General features: G+C 36.8%; 1 protein-coding gene across 1 annotated transcript in view; it reads right to left on the bottom strand.

Moving 5' to 3' along the window:
• Window positions 1-4,755: 4,755 nt before the first annotated feature.
• Window positions 4,756-21,014, bottom strand: part of MGAT4D (MGAT4 family member D) — a 116,775-nt gene continuing 100,516 nt past the window's right edge. Inside the window, exons 10-15 of the mRNA XM_020989857.2 lie at window positions 18,408-18,515; window positions 14,146-14,339; window positions 11,571-11,649; window positions 11,390-11,471; window positions 8,294-8,406; window positions 4,756-6,079 (exon numbers count right to left, since the gene is read on the bottom strand). Coding sequence (XP_020845516.1) covers window positions 6,059-6,079; window positions 8,294-8,406; window positions 11,390-11,471; window positions 11,571-11,649; window positions 14,146-14,339; window positions 18,408-18,515 — 597 coding nt within the window. The 3' untranslated portion in view covers window positions 4,756-6,058. The remainder of the gene's footprint in view (window positions 6,080-8,293; window positions 8,407-11,389; window positions 11,472-11,570; window positions 11,650-14,145; window positions 14,340-18,407; window positions 18,516-21,014) is intronic.

The following is a 21,014-nucleotide window of genomic DNA, read 5'->3' as shown; positions in this document are numbered from 1 at the left end:
TTCCACAGTTCCTAGTATAATACTTAAAAATGTTTATTGATTTGGATTGAAAAGACTCAGGGTATCTAGTTTGGAAATGCTGAACATCTCTGCACCTTTAAAAGTTAGTGACTTGAACACAACATTCACTAGGACTCAAGATATAAAGTTTTCTTTATTAATATAAAATCATTAGAATGCATATAAAGGAACACATACTTGAGCTCAACCAACAAGGTATAACACCAATGATTTCCCTGGGAAGGCTGCCTAGGACAGCTAGGTTGCCAGTCTGCAATAGTGCAGCAGGGTCTAAGAACTGATTTTATGGCTTAGAGTAGCTTGCACCAGATAAAACTGAAGAACAGCACAAGATAGGCTAAGGCAGAAGTGGAGAGGTCATCTTTCCTCTGCCTGCTAGCCTTCTCTCTTGGCAGTACCAATGTCTGCATTACTTTTGCCACATAAGATCTGCCTTGGAGAGACAGTAACGGTAACAGTAGGAGTGGGCAGGCATCAGCTGTTCAGGACCTTGAAGACATAGCTTTGCTGCTGCCCAGGTATCTGGTGCTGTCGGAGGAGTAGGAGGCAGAGATAAAGGAATACATGCCCAGGGACTCAAAATTCCACAGGTCAAGATTTTCATAACATAGTCCAAGTATCTACTTGGATTTAGGAATTCTGTAAATGGTGAAATCTTATATGCAATATGAGGAATACCTATATTATAGTAGGTACAGTTAATACAAAGACCATATTGTCTTATTTATATAATTTAAAAAATTATTTTGGGGAACCCTATTTTAATTGTCAGATTTAAGTCTTATTAAATACTTAAATATTAGGTTAAGTCCCAGAACTACATTCTCCAATAGTTCTCTATTTTCTTCATGATTTCTTCACACTATCAAGTAGCATATTATTAAAGTATCAAGTATATTTCTGCATAGGTAAAATTCTTCATCAATTTTTGGTATTATGCCCCTAGTAGTAACAAACAGTCCATTGAGATTCTTTGGCTCATGCTTACAAATGGCTGCTTTAAAAGATGGAACTATTGCCAGGTCTTTGGTGGGCCTATTGGACTTATAATACCATACAGCCACCTGATTTTTCTTCCCGCAAGTTTCCATATAAGCTACCAATAATAGTGATTTGATTTGATTGGATTTATAAATCTTATGTCACCCACTGCAATTTTCAAATTAAACAAAATGACATGGTCAATAGATGTTTATCTTCAACCAAAAGTCAGCTCTTATGGGTGGTAATTAACTGTATTCTATAAATATTATTATTATATATCATTTATACATATACATAAATACACACATATACATGTATGAGATATATCTACAGGCAGAGCAGAATAGTGGATACAGAAGTGACCTGGTAGTAAAAAAAGACCTGGATTCAAGTCCCACCCCTAACACATCCCTGTGTGGCTTACCAGCTAGGATCCTATGGAAATTACTGATTGTTTCAGTGTTTCTAAGCTACTCTAAATTGTAGAGATTGTGCTGGCCTGAACTGGAATAGGGGTGTTTCCGCATCTGGGTCCAGTCTCTATCCTTTTATAAACAGGTGACTTTGAAAAAGCAGTGATATTGGTTTAAATGAGTTATATTCTGAGGAGCAAACTATGGTACTTGATAACGCCCGTCTCTTAAATTTTGCCTAATAAATTTACCATGACTGACAACTGAAATTTTATCAGTCAATCAAGTACTTGCTAAGTATCTACCATGTGCCAGGTACTGTTCTAGGCACTAAGAATATAAGTTCAGAGAATGAAAGGATACCTATTGGGGTTTATATTCCAGTGGGGTAAACAATAAATGTGAAAAATATATTTCGCATAAGCATAAAGCTAATAAGTACAAGCGTATATGAAGTAATTACATATCGGGTAGTCTGAGGAGGGCATTAGAGTTTGGGGAAATTGGGCATGAGATTCAGGCAAAAGATGGTGCTTGAACTGCATTTAAAAAAGGGGGGGACTCTATGAGGTGGAAACAAGGAGGGAGTATATTTCAAGCATGAGGAATAGCCAATGCAAAGACATGAAGATAAGAGATGAAATATCATGCATGAGGAATGGAGGGGGGGCAATATATCTGGATTACAGAGTACTTGTGGGAGTAATGACCAATAAGGCCAGAATGATAGGTTTAGGCCAGGTAGTCTAAACAGAGCAATTTACATAGTGGGAAGGATGGACTGGAGTGAGCAGGAAATTGAGGCAGGGAGAACAGCCAGGAAGCTGTTGAAGTAACCTAGGAAAGAGGTAATGAGGACCAGAAATAAGTGGGAGCTACTTAGAAGCAGGATGTGAGAGATATAAGGGGAGAAACAGCAAAATCTGGCAACAGACTGGATGTGTGGGGTGAAAGAAAAGGAGGAGTCTAGGACAATGCTGCATTCAACAGAAATACTGAAAGTTTGAAGTGGGGAAAGTTTAGGGGGGAAGAGTAATGAGTTCAGTTTTGGAGATATTGAGTTTGAGTTGAAATTCTAATATTCAATGGATAATAAGGTTTTGAACTTCAGGGGGTAGGAAGAGAGAATGAATGAATGGATGGACAGACAGATGGATGGATGGATGGACGGACGGACGGACGGACGGACGGATGGATGGATGGATGGATGGATGGATGGATGAATGGAGAGAATCTTGGATGAGAAAGCACCCAGAATCAGAGGAGCATTTAGAGATGCTCAGCCAACAAAGAAGATTCAGAGAGAGCAGTTAGGGCAGTCAGAAGGAGATGAACCAGGAGAACTGTCATAAAAACCCAGGAGGAGAGGGCAGTTGAGAGTATCAAACATAGCAGACAGACTGAGAAGGATAAGACTGGGAACAGACTATTAGATTTGGCAGCTATGAAGGAAACCATGAAGAGAAAGGCCATCTTTGTAAGGAAAAGAGCTCAATTCTCTTGACTGGACAATCCTGTCCCTACCTGCTTGACTAGATTCTGATATACAAGTGAGTCTAATCATAAAGTTAAGAGATATTAGGGGCAGCTAAGTGGTGCAGTAGATAGAGCTCGAAGGACAAATAGAGCTCAAATCCAACCTCAGACACCTAACACTTACTAGCTGGGTGACCCTGGGCAAGTCACTTAACCCCAATTGCCAATGCAAAAAAAAAAAAGATATAAAGTCATTATTATAATACTCCCTTGCAATACCTGGTAGTAAAACATACTTGATTCATAATTAAAACTTTAGAAAAGTGGCAAGGAAACAAGAAAAAGAAAAAAAGATTACAACTTGTATCTGAGATTTTAGAAACATTTCCTACAATGTGATATAAATCTTGCCAAGTATTAAAATCTTTTAATGGAAATAGACAGTATTTCTTAAAACTTTTACATGTGAGGAGAATCTAAAGCCTTCCTTGGCAATTCTTTTAATGACTGAGTAGTCAGGACATTTATTGCTAAATATTTAAGCTTCAACTAATAAGATGATACCTTTTTTGGCCTTAGTTTGTTATAAAGGAATATATACCACATCAATGGCTTTATAACTTTATAGAGAGGAAAATGAACATCTCTTCAGCTATATCCCCACCTTTTAAAATTTTATTTTAATGAATTTTGAGATTTTCTTATAAACCTTAATTATTAATAATCCTTTGTTAATAAGTATGCTGTTTCCTCAGCAAAAAGCAACAAGAGACAGGTGATTGTTTCCTTTAAAAATAATTTAATCATCCCCCAAATTATCCCAGTTCCCTTAGTTGTGGCTCTACCCTGGTTAGCGCTTCTCTGTACCTAGTAGTTACTATGTTCCTTTGGAGGGGAATCAGGCCTGTGTCAGCACAGGGAGCTCCCAACGAAAAATTCCCTGTACCTAGTTTTAAGTACTACTTTCTCCACAATTTCTACTTTGAGAGACTTCCCTGGAATAGTGAGAGGTTACACGACTTGCCTAGGCCAGTATATGTGTCATAGACAGGACTTAAATCCGAGGCTTCTGAGGAAGTGTCTCTGAAGACTGCATCAACTGCCCCAGCTAATGGCTTTCACCATCCTTCTCAGTATCCTGTTAAATAGAGCTTCCCTTATAGGGCCAAACTTGTTCCGAAGGAGCACCCTTTATTTTGGACTCAACAATATTGAAAAATACTTGAAGCAAATTTTGATCAAAGGGGATAGGCGGCTTCTCTAGCAAATGGGCTGAAAATGATGAGGAGCTATGCAAAAAAAAAAAAAAACCAGACCAGATTCATGCATACCCAGCATGGAAATACACAGCAGCAACAGCAACGAGTGTGAATGAGTATGAGTATGCATGAGCTACCCTTCTTTCCTGCCTCCCTGGGCATCTGGGGGATCAATAATACAATATTGTAGGTCTTTTTGGCAATCTTAAAGTAACTTCTGGTTTGTGAAATTAAAGTGTAAGTGAACTGGAAATTAGTTACTAAGCTTCCTTAGCTCAGCTAGCAGTGCAGAGGTGCTAAGAAATATGTTTTGTTCAGAGTTCGGTCAGCACACTCCACCCTAATCTAAATATTTATTTAGCTTTTGGAAGAGGGGAAAAGTTGTTGGAAAACTATTTTTATCAGAAACTAGTTCACTGCATATATACATATTTATTATTTACAAAAAAAAATAAAGACAAAGATTTTATAGCTCTAGTATAATTTAAAAAATAAAACTGTGAAACGGTGGTATATGTACATATATACATATATATATATACACACACATATATATATATATATATATATATATATATATATGATTTTTAAAGGAACCCACATTTATTTCTAGTTTAAAATTTATTTAAAATTTAACTTTCATTAGTATTAATTTGGGGGGTTGGCATTCATCTACAGAATGGGCAGATCTATTTTCCCTCACCTAGGATCATGTTACTTCTTTTACCCCTTTGTATTTTAACATATGTTTACTTGAATTTTTACTAACATTTAGATTTGCTAACATTTATTCTTAAAGTACACCATCCTCAGATTAGGAGAGGAAAGTAGTACTATTGATAGAACTACTATTAGCAGAATGTGCCACCCCCAGCCTCCTCTGCCCAAGGATCTTAATACTCTAGGTGGTAGAAAAATGTAAAAAATTATTTCCCTCCAAATTTTAAAATGTATAATTATGTGTATAAAAATTTAAATGAGGAATATATAACAACATACTATAATTTTATATTCCTTTTATAGTAAGAGAGTAAGAGTTTGTTTGGTTTTTTTCCTGAAATTGGCTCTATTAGTCCTGGAAAAGACAACAAAATTAAATTCCTTTTTCCACCCCCCAAGGAAAGATGGTATGAACATCAGGTTTTAATAACCTATTAGGCTCTTTGGAAGACTTCATTTAAAAAAAACTAATAAATGTATAATTTTGTTTCAGTTAACAAATTAGACACAGGGACAGAGACAGGATGATAAGCACCCCATGAAAATTATCTGAATGTAGTATATTGAAGGTAGTAGGGCACATGGGTGGTAGGGTAGTGGGAAGAAATAGCAGGAGTATAAAGCGATCTCAGTATTTGGCAGAAGGCTGACAGATAAGAGGCATGACTCAGGTACCTTCTCTCTAGCCACTCTTTTAATATGGATTCTCTAGCTCATGCCCAAATTAATGACTGGCTCATACCCAAGGAGGTTCGGGTCAGTGAAAGCTCAGCTTTGTCAAGTTTATGAAATTAAGTGATACTGTTTATATATATACATATCTCTACACACGCACACATATATTGTGTTTGTATATGTATATGTACATATTACATAAAGATATATACAGAGGAAATGCTTATCTAAATGAATAAAAATATTATTTCTTAATTTTAAAAAGGTTCCTGACTTCATTATTTTTATATTACACATATTTGCTTAGTATTCAAGTTCTCCAGGGCAAAAATATTCTGCATAAAAAGGTTCAACTTTTTTTTCCTTAAAAAAAAAAAGTAAAAAGTTTACATTTTCAAGTCCGCTGTTGATAGTACCCCCCCCCCCCAACAATGGACGGTCTGATTTTCAAGGCAGTCTATCAGAAAGATTTCTGAAATGTGTCATGACTTGTCTCGGCAGTTGGCACTTTCAGTTTGCCTTGATCAATATCTGAAACACAAACAGAAGACAAGCCATTATCATTTGAAAATAACTTCAGATTAGTTCATCTGAAGGATTGATAATGTTAATTAAGGAGGTTATTTTCAAGATATTTTTTAAGCTACACTCTTCCCCAACCTGGTGCTTTTCCAAGGTCAGAACTTTTTCCAACTTTCTTAAACATATCATTGCTGTCTTAGTAAAGTCTATTTTTTCAGGGAATTGCTGATACCCTGGCTATCTTACATTCTGATGGTCTGAAAGCTGATACCACAGCATGAGCTAGTGATGTTACTGGCCTGTCAGTCCATGCCATAAAAAGAAAATGTATGAATTGAAGGTTTATGCCATTTCCCTCCCTCTACTATAGATAAAAAAAACCTGAAGAATGTGGTACAGAAAAGACATATCAGGTCCTTTCTTCTACAAAAAGAAGGATTTCTATTTCTATCCATTTCTCAGTATAAAAGGTATCTGTTAAATTCAACAAAAAACACTGATTGGTAATAGCAATAGTATATTATGGACAAAATTTACTATTATTTCCTTATTAATGCCTAGTGTAGAAAAGGGAAATTGAACTTTTTAGCTGCTAAAATTTTAAATCTTTTGGTTTTTTCTATAGCACAAAGAAACTCTGGGGAACAACATTGATATGACAAGTAAAACAAATTAGATCACTGTCCTTTGCTCACCAAAAAAATGGAAACTCTTTACATGAGAAAGGACACAAGCAAACCTGAGTTTAGTATAACATCTAGAACTGTGGGTCCCAAAGCAGGTGGAGGGGAGAGGAGCAAGTTCTTTCTGAACTCTAACTAGTTCCCAACAATCAAACACCTCTTGTGTGGACCTGTCTGTATTGCTAGGACTTCTGAGAGGTCTCCAAAAGAATTCAACCCCAGTATGACAGGTGCTACATTTGCCCTTCCTCTGAAATTGTCTCAGTGAGGGCAGTGGTTCCTTAAAGAAAGATCTGAATGCTTACATCCAAATTCTAGCTTCTTTCCAATTAAAAAAGCACTTATTGAAAGTATACTGTTACTTAAGCCCTATGCTACATGCAGAGGTTACAAAGACAACAGTGAAACAGTTCCTGCTCTCAAGGAGCTTATATTCTAGGGAGATGAGGAAAGTAGACAAACCATGAACTACCAGTAACTGTACAGTTTCCAACTGTGTGATTAAAGATACGGTGCAACTTCTCAGAACCTCAGTTTCCTGAGAAAAATGATAGTTAATAACCAATGATTTGGTGAGATCCAGAGTTGCCCCCTTGCTGAAGTCCTGATTTTCAGAAGTTCAGTCTCTTGAAGGACATTGCTGATAATGAGATTGAACTAAGTTTCTTGTTCAGACTCCACCCAGATGGAGTAGCGATAATGTTCTGCTCAGGCTTGGGTGGTGCATAAAATTTTTTAATGGATGGATGCCCAAAACTAGGGATGGTCAGGGTATAGAGATAGTTTCTCCATCCAAGGGTGACAGGATGTCACTCTAAACCCCTCATAGTCATATTCATTCATTAAGTGTTAACCAATCAGGGTCGATTCCCACCCTGGATAACACCTTCTCTTCACTGGACATATAAACTGTGAGCCTAGAGCCATGATGACTGTCTTTGGCCTAAGCAAATGGGCCAAATGATGATCTTTTTATGAATAAGCGAGCCAGCCTTATTAATAAAATGACTAAAATACCCAGAAATTACGTTTCTAGGAATGTTTTAATCATCACATTCCTCACCTACAAAGTGAGGATAATAATATTTTTACTACATACCGCAAAGAGTTGTTGTGATGAAAACCTAAAGATATCAACAAATGTGAATTATTATCATAAGAAAACCTATCAATCACAGGTGTTTGAATAACTCATGATAGCTGGACCTATAGAGGCTACTTAAAGTTTCTGCCAAACTAAAAATAATCTAGAGAAAAATCTCATGTAAATTCAAAATAAATTTGGGTGTTTAGAATGTTACAGCATTCTATTGGTAATAAACAGTTTGGAAACACATTTAAGGCATGATTAAAAATACTAATGAATCTTTTATATTAATTTAAGTAAAAGGGAATTTGTTGGTGTTGAAAAATGAAGCAATATCTGTAAGGACAAATTTCACTTTATTCAGCCACTGATAGGAAAGTTCCCTAAATCTCAGACTGTACTTGGATCTCATGTGTGAAGGAGATTTTGTAGCACTGCTAGTTTTAATCTTACCTCACCCACTATAGCCCACACAGGTGAATCTGATAGCACAGTTAAACGAAAAGCCTTGATTTTTCCTAGTGCAGGATTGATGATGCCTTGTGCTACTCCATTTTCAAATGTACCTTTGGGAAATGGGAAAAAAAAAAAGATTATATTTTGACATTCACATAAATTTTTTAAATTTTAATTCAACATAAAGAATAAGGAAGAGAACATTAAATAAAACTACAAAATCCTATTTTAATATAAAGAGAAATACTTTAATGTAAGCCTTAAAGAAATAATATTTTAATTGTTGCATATCCTTATTGTATTCATCATATTCATTATCATACATCATATTCATTAATATATCCTTCCCCCTCCTCTACCTAATAAGTTATCCTTTGAAACAATTTTTTAAAAGACAAAAAAGTAATACAGCAAAACTAACCAATAATGACAAAACCAAAAAACTTTTGTCCCACCTGCCCCCATCAATAAAAAGAACATTGACTATTTCTCTCTTTCATGGTCTTTGTCAATTATCTGAATTTGTTTTTAGTTGTTAGTCTTTCAAAAATTGCATCTTTTAAATCACCTTTATAGGACTTTATAATTCACAAAGCACTCATCCGACAGCTGCTTTCACAGAAAACTGTATTTTGCTTCTAATATATTTAGTAGAAGATTTTGCTAAACTGTTTTTTACAGGATGCAGTTATTGGGTTTTGTCTTTTATGTAATGAAGGGTACCTTGGGGGAGACTGTTATGTAACAAACAAAATGCATAAATAAAATGAAACTTAAAAAAAAAAAGTCTGTTCCTTTAGAAAGGACATGATCTGAAAATGTATAAAAAATTTCCAAAAGAATTCTTGGGAAATGTAGGCTCATTGGATGTACCACAAGAAGCATTTTATATTATTTCATTAAAACTGATGTGGATTTTAGGGCAGTTAACATAACAGACATCAGCTTGGAATGATGTCAAGCAGAAGTTGAGAAGCCAGTCTGGAATAAATTAGAGATTATTAATGTTGCAAGGGATCTAACTCTCATTGGATAGATGAGAAAAGTGAAGCCCTGGGAAGTTAAATGACATGGCCAAGATGGTATTCAACAGGGCTTCCCAAATCCTAAGTTTAGGATTCTTTCCACTATACTACTCTCTCCTTAAACTGTCAAGTAATTAAAGCAGATGATGGGGATCTTAGAGGTTATCTAATCAATCAATCAATCAAAACTGTCAAGTAATTAAAGCAGATGATGGGGATCTTAGAGGTTATCTAATCAATCAATCAATCAATCAATCAATCAGTAAATGTTGATTAAGCCAAGCAGTTAGCACTGGGGATACAAATACAAAGAATGAGATGATCCTAGCACCCTCATCTTACAGATGAGGAAGCTTGGGCCCAGAGAGGGTAAGTGAGCAAACCAAGGTCACACAGGTAGTGGAGCTGGACTTGAACCCAAGTCCTCTGCCTCCAAATCAAGTTTTCTTTCTGTGATATCATGCTGCTTCCAAAGAGGAACTACAGTTGTGTATTCTGAACAAAAAGGGGCTCTTCTTCAAAAAAAAAACAACCAAAAATATCCAACAATATTGGTTCAGAACACACACACATTTTTGACTAGTGATAAAGAATTATAACAAATCTATGAAAAAGGTGCAAAATTTTAAAAAGGAACTAAACGTGAAAGCACAGTTATGGAAGGCAAGAGGAGTGCAATAAAAATTTCTGCCAAGTACAGTGGTGATTTAAAGATGATAAATGGAATTTGGGCTACTGATGTGAAGATATTCACCTATTAGGAAAAACTAAAATTCACTAAATATACTGATGCAGAGTGAAAGAGTATATAACTAGAAAAATAATACACAAGGACTATAATAAGGCAAATGAAAACAAGACTGTAAGGTAGCTGAACTCAGATTAAAGGCAATCATCAATTTTGGCTCCAGAAAACAACCTCTTCCCCACCTTGCCACCCACACACCATCCTCATTCCCTGGAAAGAGCACTGATCCTGTAGGTCAGAGGATTGGGGTTCAGATCCCACCTCTGATGCATAAAACCTATATAACTGCAGGAATGAGCCTAAATGGCCTCTGCAGTCACTTCCAGATCTTCATCTGTGATCCTTATAGTTTTAGTTCAGAGTTGGTAGACTAGGGCACAAAATAATGCATACACTTGCAAATGTGGATATCATGTTGCTTGGTTTTGCTCAAGATGTATGTACATTGTGAAAAAGGAGAGTTAGTGGGATGAGGAGAAAGGAAAATATCTATGGTATAAAAAAATTGTATTGACAAATGTTTTTTTGCGGGGGGGCGCAAGGCAATTGGGGTTAAGTGACTTGCCCAAGATCACACAGCTAGTTAAGTGTCAAGTGTCTGAGGCCATATTTGAACTCTGGTCTTCCTGATTCCAGGGCTGGTATTCTATCCCCTGCACCAACAAAAAACTGTATTGGCAAAATTTTTAAATAAGCAAGTGGATGAGTATACTCACAGTTCAGCTAAAAGAAGGTAATGAATGATATGAGAAATTTATTTGGAATAGATGTGCACGTGTTTTTTTTAAAAGAACCTGTTTCCATTGTATAATACAGTCTACTTCAGATTAGAATGTATGTATTTTTATCCATATGACCCCAATAGTCCTAATTGTTACATATTTGAACATAGTATTAGCATTTAAAAGTATGCAAAAATTACATTTGGGGAGGAGGAGAATAACAAAGACTGTTTCTTTTATGTAGGAGGTTTCATGACAAAATCTTGACAATCTAACTTTATTCAGTCCTTCATTTAGTATACTGAACTGAAATCACAGCCAATCATCTCAAGGAAGAAAATGAAACATTGAAGAATAAGTATTTCTCAATATATAATTACAAGAACTATAAAAAAAATCAAGTTCTATCACTATTCATTCTTGTGTCATGTGTTGTACCTTGATTTAATACACAAAAATTCATACCACAGTATCCACTGACTGTCTGGTTTTGGAGTATGACATTTCTAACATGAACAGATTTCAACAACTCAGATTTTTTTTTAAATTTGCTTAAGAACTAATGGTTTCAATCTCCAGATGGCAGTAGATAATTTACCTATTTTAAAAAACCCATTATTGGTTGCTTCGTAGTCAAATTTACTTCCATTGCTTAACAAATTTGACAAAAAATCTGTTTCCTGCAACAAATAAAGAGAAAAATTGGATCCATTCAGTGATTTCTTCTTAAGTTTCAGTCATAATAAAATGTGTATTTTAACTGGAAGCTGAATACTTACATTTTCAGGTAAAATTTCTACAATGGTATTGAAAAGCTTATCTCCGGGATGTTGAACATTTCCACTTGTAAAAACATACCTGTTACCCCCCAAAAAACAAAAAGAAAACTATATATTGTAGCAAGCTGTAGAAAAATGACAGATTCTTTATTTGTCTCGATAATCAAGAAAACTGTCCAAAGATAAAAGGAAAAGGAAATGGCTGTATTTCAGATACTTTTGTGTAAATAAGGTGGGGAATGTGAGGGATAATCAGTGGATAGCCTGTGTACTTCACTGACATCCTTGTGATGTCAGGAAAAATAAGAAAGGCTTCCCAAAATGCTGGCAAATTTAAGTGAGGATCAAGAACCATACAGGACAGGGAGGGATCAACGGATTGTTACTACACTGCAGGAAAGAATATGCAGATTGATGAGAACACATTTCCTTAGGAATATTAGAGTCTAACTAAGGAGTGTACATGACTTCCAAACTCAATGATGAAAGAATATGTGTTTTCAGGAAGGGAAGTTTGGGCCTGGTTGATGGTGGGGATAAAAGAAGATGTAATGAAGTTGGTACGACAACAATTTGTCGTTTTTGTTGTTTGTTCAGTCGTTTCAGTCATGTCTGACTCTTTGTGACCCCATTTGGGGTTCTCTTGGCAGAGATACTGGAGTGGTTTGCCATTTCCTTCTCCAGCTCATTTTATAGATGAGGAAACTGAGGCAAACAGGGTTAAGAGACTTGCCCAAGGTCACATAGCTAGTGAATATCTGAAGCCGTATTTGAACTCAGGAAGCAGGGCATTCCTGACTACATGCCCAGAACTTTATCCCTTGCACCACCTAGCAGCCCTAGAAAGAAAGTAGAGGTGGGGCAGCTAGGTGGCTCAGTGGATAGAACACCGGCCCTGAATTCAGGACGACCTGAGTTCAAATCCAGCCTCAGACCAAACACTTGACACTTACCCCCTGTGCCACCCTGGGCAAGTCACTTAACACCAATTGCCTAAAAGAAAAAAGAAAAAAAGAGGAGGGAAAAAAAGGAAAAAAGAAACAGGCTTGTGGATACAGATCCCAACAGGGGAGAAAAAGGGAAAAATTAATCAATAAACATTTACTAAGAATTACTATGTGGTGGGCACTATGGTAGGCACTGTGGATACAAGTAAAAAGAATGATACAATCCCTACTTTGCAATGAGTTTACATTCTAATTAGGGAGACAAGTACATATATAAATAATACAACATAAAGTGAATAAGCTTAAATGCATACAGAGAAGTTAAATACAGAGCCATTGGGGAGAGAGGATTACTATGGGTTGGGCAATCAGGAAAGATTTCACATATGTGATAAAGCTTGAGTTGAGCCTTAAAGGTAGTGAGATACTCTATGAGGAGAAGCTGAGAAAGGAATGTCTTCTAGGCATGTGGGATGGCCATTGCAAAGGAACAGCAATGGAGAATGGGGTGTCATGAGTGAGATACAGAGAGGCCAGACAGTTGGGCTGGATCACAGAGTATGGGAGATGAATGTTACCCAACGAATCTGGAAAGATAGGCTAGGACCAGGTCCTGTAGGTCTGTAACAATCAAGCAGAGGAATTTACACTTCATCCTAAAGGAAGTCCCTGAAGTTGACTGAGTATGGGAGTCACATGGTCAGGTCTATGTTTAAGGAAAATCACTTCAGCAGCTATGTGTAAGATACAGCAGAGTGAGGAGAGGCATGAGGCAGAGGGCTCAGTCACAAGACTGTTGCAATAACCTAGGAGAGAGGTGGCGAGGGCCTAGATTAAGGTGGTAGCTGTCTGAGGGGAGAGAAGGCATCAGAAGCAAGAAACAGGCACAAACAGCCAGATTTGGCAAGTGATAGGTGGGGTAAGGGACAGTAAAGAGTCAAGGATAATACTAAAATTTTGAGATTGGGTGACTGAAAGGATAGTATTGTCTTCAAAAGAAATGGGAAAATTTGGAAGATGAGAGAGGTTGGGGGAAAGAATGAGTCCTGTTTTGGACATGTTGAATTTGAGACATCTCTTGGACATCCAATTTGAAATGTGTTAAGGAGCAATTTGGTCATGTGGGACTGTAGCTCCGGGAGAGACTGGATGTCATTATGGGTATGAGGGGAGTTAATAGTGAAGAGGGAAAAGGACCTAGGACAGAACCTTGGATTGGGGAACAGCCACAAGTTGGGGGCTTGACATGGAAAACGAACCAGCAAAGGAGCCTGAGGAGTGATCAGACAGGTTAGGAGGTTTAAAGCAGGAGAGAGGAATGTTAGAAAAACCCAGAAAGGAGAAAGTATCCAGGAGAAGAAGGTGGTCAATTAGGGTCAAATTAGCAAGTCAAAAAGGATGAACACAACTATACATGTAGTATGGCCTATGTTGCTTGTCTTCTCAATGAGGGGGGGGGGGGTGGGGAGGGAGGAAGGGAATTTGGAACTCAACGTTTTAAAAATAAATCTTAAAAATTGTTTTTACATGTAACCAGGGGAAAATAAAATACTGAATAAAAAGGATGAACATTGAGGGGAAAAAAAATGATGTGATAAATAAGTAAATTCTTTTGCAGTAATACTTACTCCTTTACGTTCAATGGGTCACTGAACTGTATGAGCATATAGTCACCAGCTTTTGGAGAGACAGCCCAGAAAAATCCTTTTCTTAGATAAGCATTTTCCAAAGAATATTTCTCATGGACTTTTAAAGAAGTATACAGACTCGCAGGTGGATTAGAATGTAATGGATATAATTTATGTTTTTCAAAATCAGTATCCTATAACCAAAAAGGAAACTGAATTAAAATACATATACCTTTGCTTACATTATGCAAATACAGAGTTTAACATAGTCTATAAGTGTTACCCAGAGGTTCCCAAACTTATTTGGCCTACCACCCCTTTTAAAAAAATTCTTCAGTGCCCCCCTGGAAATCTATTTTCTTTTTTAAAAAATGTATTTATTTGTAGCTGTCAACATTCACTTCCATAAGATTTTAGGTTCAAAAATAAAAATACATAAAAGAAGGAGGCAGCTAGGTGGCACAGTAGATAGAGCACTGGCCCCGAGTTCAAATGCGACCTCAGACACATAACACTCACTAGCTGTGTGACCCTGGTCAAGTCACTTAACCCCAATTGCCTAAAAAATAAAATATATATAATATATAAGATTTTAGGTTCCAAATTTTCTCTTCATCTCTCCCCTCCCCCCACCCCAAGCTGGCATGTGATTTTATATAAGCTCTACATATACATTCATATTAAACATATTTTCACATTAGTCATGTTGTAAAGAAGAATTAGAACCAAATGGGAGAAACCACAAGAAAGAAGAAACAAAAAAGAAAAAAAAAAAGAGAAAGAGCAAATAATATGCTTCAATCTGCATTCAGACTCCATAGTTCTTTTTTGGATGTGGATAGCATTTTCTAAAATGAGTCCTTTGGAGTTGTCTTGGATCCTTGCATTGCTGAGAAGAGATGAGTCTATCAAAGTTAGTCATCACGCATTGTGGTTGTTACTATGTACGATGTTGTCCTGGTTCTGCTCACTTTACTCAGCATCAGTTAATGTAAGTCTTTCTAGGTTTTTCTTAAGTCTGCCTGCTCATCATTTCTTATAGCACAATGGAAATCTACTTTCTTAACCCTTTAACAGTATTTGTAAATTTTCCATCATGTCAAAAAAATATAAAACACGTGTATTTTTAAATGACACATCTCAAATTTAATAATTTATCATAAATTTGTGGGGTTTTTTCCCTGCATTGAAACTTTGATGACACAAGATTTTGTCATGTAACCATACAGCATCATATTGTAAACAAGTCATTACACACACAGATTACTGCTGATGCATGCTCACCTGCCAACACTTGCTTGCTAACACCTGTTGGCAGAGTTGACCACTGACTGGTTATAACTTGCATTTTGTGTGTTTATTTGGAAAATAATGTAATCACTACAACTTCAACTCTGTTACAGAACAGATGAAGCATATACGAATGGTTTTTCAAAATTTTCTTCTCTTCTCTTCTTTCCTTATGCTTCCTCAGACCTTTTATTGTTATTCAATGCACCCTAACGGCACCCAAGACTACTAGCGCCCCCCTGGATTGTTCCAGTGCCTCCCAAAGGGCAGTGTCGCCCACTTTGGGAACCTGTGGGTGTTAATCAATGCACATGCTTTCTTCTTGTTTCAAGAAGGGGGGGGGGGGAATCTCAAAATTATTACAGCATAGCTCAGAACAGGGCTAGGAAACAGAGTACCTGGATTCTAATTCTGGTGACTTTGGACAAATCACTTAACTGCTCTATGCCTCAGTTTCCTTAGCTGTAAAATGAGGGGGCTGAACTGGATGACCCATGATGCACCTTCCAGCTCTAGACCTATAAGCAATAACCACAGACAACATGGGAAATTGTCAAAGGGCCAAAGCAGAATTCAATTCAACAGGTATTTATTGGGTTAAGATAACACATACACAAAGAAAACAGTATAATTACATTTTTAATATAAAATATGATTTTTAAAAAATCCTGAACTTAAAAACAAACACCAAAAAAGAGGGAACATTTCTGTACATAGAGCAGAACATAAAAAGAAAATTCTACATGAGGGCATGAATCTGAAATTCATACCATTTGCTTTTTTAAATATATGATAAATTCTATAGTAAATTTCAAAACTGTCCTATTAACCTGTTTCCTTCTGTTCTCTTTTGTGCATTTAGCAAGGTGTTACAATAATCCTCTCCAATTAACTTGAGAAAGTTTAAAAAAAAACACAAAAAACTTGTAATAAATAATAAGTAAAACAAATCCAAATGGCCAGGTCCAAAATTTATATCCCTCTGCCCCCTCTGTGAGGTGGTGGGTAACATGCCTCATCATAAGTGCTCCAGAGACATGGTTGGTTATTGCTTTGATCAGAGTTCTTAGGCCTTTCAAATTCAGTTTTCTTTACAATGTTACTATCCTTGTATAATTTTTTCTCCTATTTCTGCTTATTTCATTGTTTTAGTTCATATGACCCAGGACTCTTAAATTGTCTTCTTTAACAGTTTTTAATGGAGGAATAATGTTACTTTATATTTACATATCACCATTTTATTCAGCCTTTCCCCAATTTTTGCTTACGATTTCTTCAAATGTAATGTCCAGGATTTTTTTTTAAATGTAGTTTTTCGAGATTCCATTGATTCTTAAATTATCTCACCTTGACCTGCTTTTCAAATCAGTTGTTTTTTACATATAGAGATTTTACCTTTCTTGTATTGATTTTATTTTATATTTCTTCCTTTTTCATGGAGTCATTGGTTTGTTTTGTCTATTCAAATTTTCAAGAAGTATATTTCTTGGGTGAAGGCACAGTGCCTCCCACACAGTAGGTACTTAATAAATGCTAGTTGTTAGACTAGCTTACTTATTCTCCGACTCTTTCCTCAAAAGTTTCTATTTTATTTAAAAAAAATTTTGCTTCTATTCTAGGTATTTATAAAGTCCTTGTGGAAAATCCAACTTTTCCTTTGAATCTCTGGTTACAGTTGTTATGGAGTTAAATTTGGAATAACTTTTGATAATGAATAGTATGTTTTTTTAATCATCTCTTCAGCTTTAGCTCCTAAATTAGGGTTCTGTTCCAGGGCAAGAAAATAGTAGACCCTACTTGGTTTTGCCCTGGGTCTCCTGGATTCCTGCACTGCCTGTGACTCCTGAGATTAGGCCTCACTCTAGGTCTTGGAGGCTCAGAGTAGCAGCAGATCTTAGGGCCACCTCTGGCATATCAGGGCAGTGTTAGGGACTTCAGACTCCCTGGGCCTGAGTTGCCCTGGCAGCTGGTTGTGGCTTGCTGGGCCTTTCTGACTACCCTGTGGCTTCCTCCCAGAAAACAGAATCTCAAAGGTCACAAATGTCCCTGGTTATCTTTGGTCATAACTTGAAACTACCCTGTTCCAGCTTGGCTTTGCTGGTGATGGAGCAGACTGCTGACTTTTTGTTCAGTTCTACGGTAGAAGAATTCACTTACTCTTTGTCCTCATACTTCTTGATCATTATTTGACCAAACTTCAGGGTTTGGTGGGGTAGATATGTGGGAGCAAGACTGCTCAGGAAGTCTTCCAAAAATGCTATGAAGGCTCCTTAGATAGCAACCATCTTATTTTACAAATGAGGAAAATGGAAGGCCAGAGAGATCAAGGAACACCCTGAATAGGTAATTATGAGCAGAGCTGTCTTAATTCGCCAACAAGACTTCTCAGACTTCCTCAGGATACAGCGATGTCACCATCCTTGGAGTGGACTGCACTTACTTTTATTATGTCTTACTACTTTACTTATTGTCAATGGCATTCGTTTCATCACATATAGCCTTGTGACGGTTCTTGAATACAGTATTTTGTTTTTATGTATTTATATCTCCCTAACTTGACTTACTTTGACAGATAGGCATAAACTAAAGAACGGCTCATGTCTAGTATTTCCATCTAGTAAGAATATGTTTCAACTTTCTGAAGATATTTCATTTGTGAAATGAAACTCATATTTCCATCAAAGCATGAGGTTTATATAACACTCTTTACAACAAATCCATGAGGTAGAGAGTGTAAGTAATATTATCGCCTTTTTACACATGGGTGAACAGAAGCTCAGTGGTCAGTCATACAGCTGCTAAGTGTCAAAGGTGGGATTTGGACCTGGTTCTTGTGACCCCAAGCCCAATATTCTTTTTACTCCTAGACTTTAAAACAAAGTGACTCTCATCAAAGTCTCTAATATTTAATATTTATTAAACAAAATTATGTGGGAAAAAATGGAACAACTTTTAAATTAAAATTATTTTACTTGCAAATTCTGTATTTTTCCAGGCAATGATGAATACTTTCCCATGTGTTGAAAGAGAGAAGGTTGATGTTGAATGCGTAGCTTCTGTTTTTGCTTCGCACAGTCAAGCTGGGGAAAGAAGCGAAATCATCTTCAAACGGGAAAAATAAATTACAGAACTTTAAATGTTTTTGGAAATGTTAATTATGATGTGTGAGTAATTTGCCAATACGTAATTTTAATTTACATTTCTTTGATTAGTAGTGAGGCTAGGCATCTTTTTAGAGAAAAGCCATAAAATGAAAATGTTTAACCTAAGCTTATGCTCCTAAGTTCTTGGGTATGCAGAATTTTATTAGCCAGCATTCACATTTACTGTTTACATGTTATTTCCTCCATCAGACTATGAGCTCCTTAAGGGCAAAGACCATCTTTTACCTTTCCTTGAATCCTAGGTGCTTAGCACAGTGCATGGCACATAGCAGATGCTTAATAAATGTTTATCAACTGCCTGACTGATGGTACAATGATACTTGAGGCACATAAAGCTAACCCCATGCCACTGCTTTGAATGGCCAAAGAAAATTTAAATTATATTCAACATACTTGTAATAGTAAATTTTTGTTGTTGTTCAGTCATTTCAATAATGTCTGACTCTTCATAATGCCATTTGGGGTTTTCTTGGCAAAGATACCTGCCATTTCCTTCTCTAGCTCATTTTACAAATGAAGAAACTGAGGCAAACAGGATAAAGTGACTTGCCCAGGGTCACGCAGCTAGTAAGTACCTGAAGCTAGATTTGAACTCAGGAAGATGAGTCTTCCTGACTCCAGGCCTGGTGTTCTACCCATTGCACCATCTAGCTGCCCCTAATATTTAATAATATTAGTATAGCATAGTAAATACATTTCATTATATTTTAATTCCTTGAAAATAGATCTGTAATAGGTATATCACAAACAAATCATTCAATGCATGCATTTATTTTTATTAATTTTTAAAAATCTGCCTCCTCTCCCACTCCCAGTATGCATATACATAAATATATATGTGTATGTATATACTACATGTATGTATGTATGTGTATGTATACATAATATACATCTGTACAATAACTACTAACCAGAACCTGCTTGCTGTTTCATATCAATAACTTTGCACAGACTTTATTTAAACCTGCTATGCACCCCTTCCTAATCTCTGCTTCAGAGAATTTCTGTTTCCCTCAGAGATCACCCCAAGTGTGACCTATTATAGGAAGTCTATCCTCATCTCCCCAGTTGCTAACATCCCTCCCTCAAAACTATTTTATATGTATTTACTTATGAGTGTACATGTTTTACTTCCAATAGAATGTGAGCTCGTTGAAGGTAGGGTTTCTTTTTTTTTCATTGTCTTTTTAACCCTAGTGCCTAGCGCAGCCTTTGATACATGTTGGTGTTCGGTTGTTTTAGTCACATCTGACTCTCTGTGATCCCATTTGGGGTTTCCTTGGGAAAGACACTAGAGTGGCTTGCGTCTTTTTTTTTCCAGATCATTTTACAGATGAGGAAACTAAGGCAAAAAGGGGTAAGTGACTTGCCTGGGGTAAGTCAACTAGTAAGGGTCTGAGGCCGGATTTGAACTCCAGAAGATGAGTCTTCCAGACTCCAGGCCACGTGCTCTATTCATTGCACCACCTATTACATAATCAATGCTTAAAAGTGGCTTGTTGCTTGCTTCCTGGTGATACTGGAATACCCTATGCTAGATAAGATGTAATTTATTTATACTTATTTTAATAAAACTACTACCATTATTTACAAGCTGTTTTAGTTTATAAAACACACATTCATTGTTTCCTCTGGTCTTAAGACAAGGCTTTGAGGTTCACAGCATAGGAATTGTGAACCCTCTTTTGTGTGAGCCAGAGACCTTCAGAGACAGCTATGTCTAGGAAAATTCTATTTTTATAAGAATTTAAGATCATGGTTTTGGAGCCAGAAAGGACTCCGTCCTTTCCATGCCATCCATTCTAACCCCTGCTTCTTATAGATAAGTTAAAAGACTCAACTGAGGCCCAAGGAAAAGTAACTTCAGCCTTTCACTAAGTGGTAAGGCTGAGATTTGAACCCAGGTCCTCTGACTCAGGGAATAAAACACTGGGTCTGGAGTCAGGAAGACTGTCTTCCTGACTTCAAATCTGGCCTTAGACACTTATTAGCTATGTGAGTCACTTCACTCTGTTTGCCTTAGTTTCTTCATCTGTAAAATGAGCTGGAGAAGGGAATGGTAAACCACTCCAGTATCTCTGCCAAGAAAACCCCAAACGGGGTCACGAAGAGTCAGATGTGACTGAACTGTTTGAACAACAACAACCATCTCTGACTCCAAATCTTTCCATTCACCCCAAAACAGGTATCTGTGGAAACTGGGGCAGGAGCCGAGGGGAAGGAATCTCACAGTTAAATTTCTTATAGATTACCTGGGTTCAGGGTCTGCCTTGGGAGCTTACTAGTAATGTCAGGTGCCTCCTGAGGAAGTCAGTGAATGTCGTAGGATCAAGAGAACTCTCTCTAAAACTCTGAGTTCCATAGAAGGTATTGACTTTTATCAGTAGAAAGTCTCATCCAGGAGTTCTCTATACC

Source organism: Phascolarctos cinereus, unplaced genomic scaffold, assembly GCF_003287225.1.
Source record: "Phascolarctos cinereus isolate Bilbo 61053 unplaced genomic scaffold, phaCin_HiC Scaffold_9;HRSCAF=440, whole genome shotgun sequence".
In the NCBI taxonomy this organism is placed as follows: domain Eukaryota; kingdom Metazoa; phylum Chordata; class Mammalia; order Diprotodontia; family Phascolarctidae; genus Phascolarctos; species Phascolarctos cinereus.
Note: the sequence above shows the minus strand (reverse complement) of the source record. Positions and strands in the feature narration are given on the sequence as shown.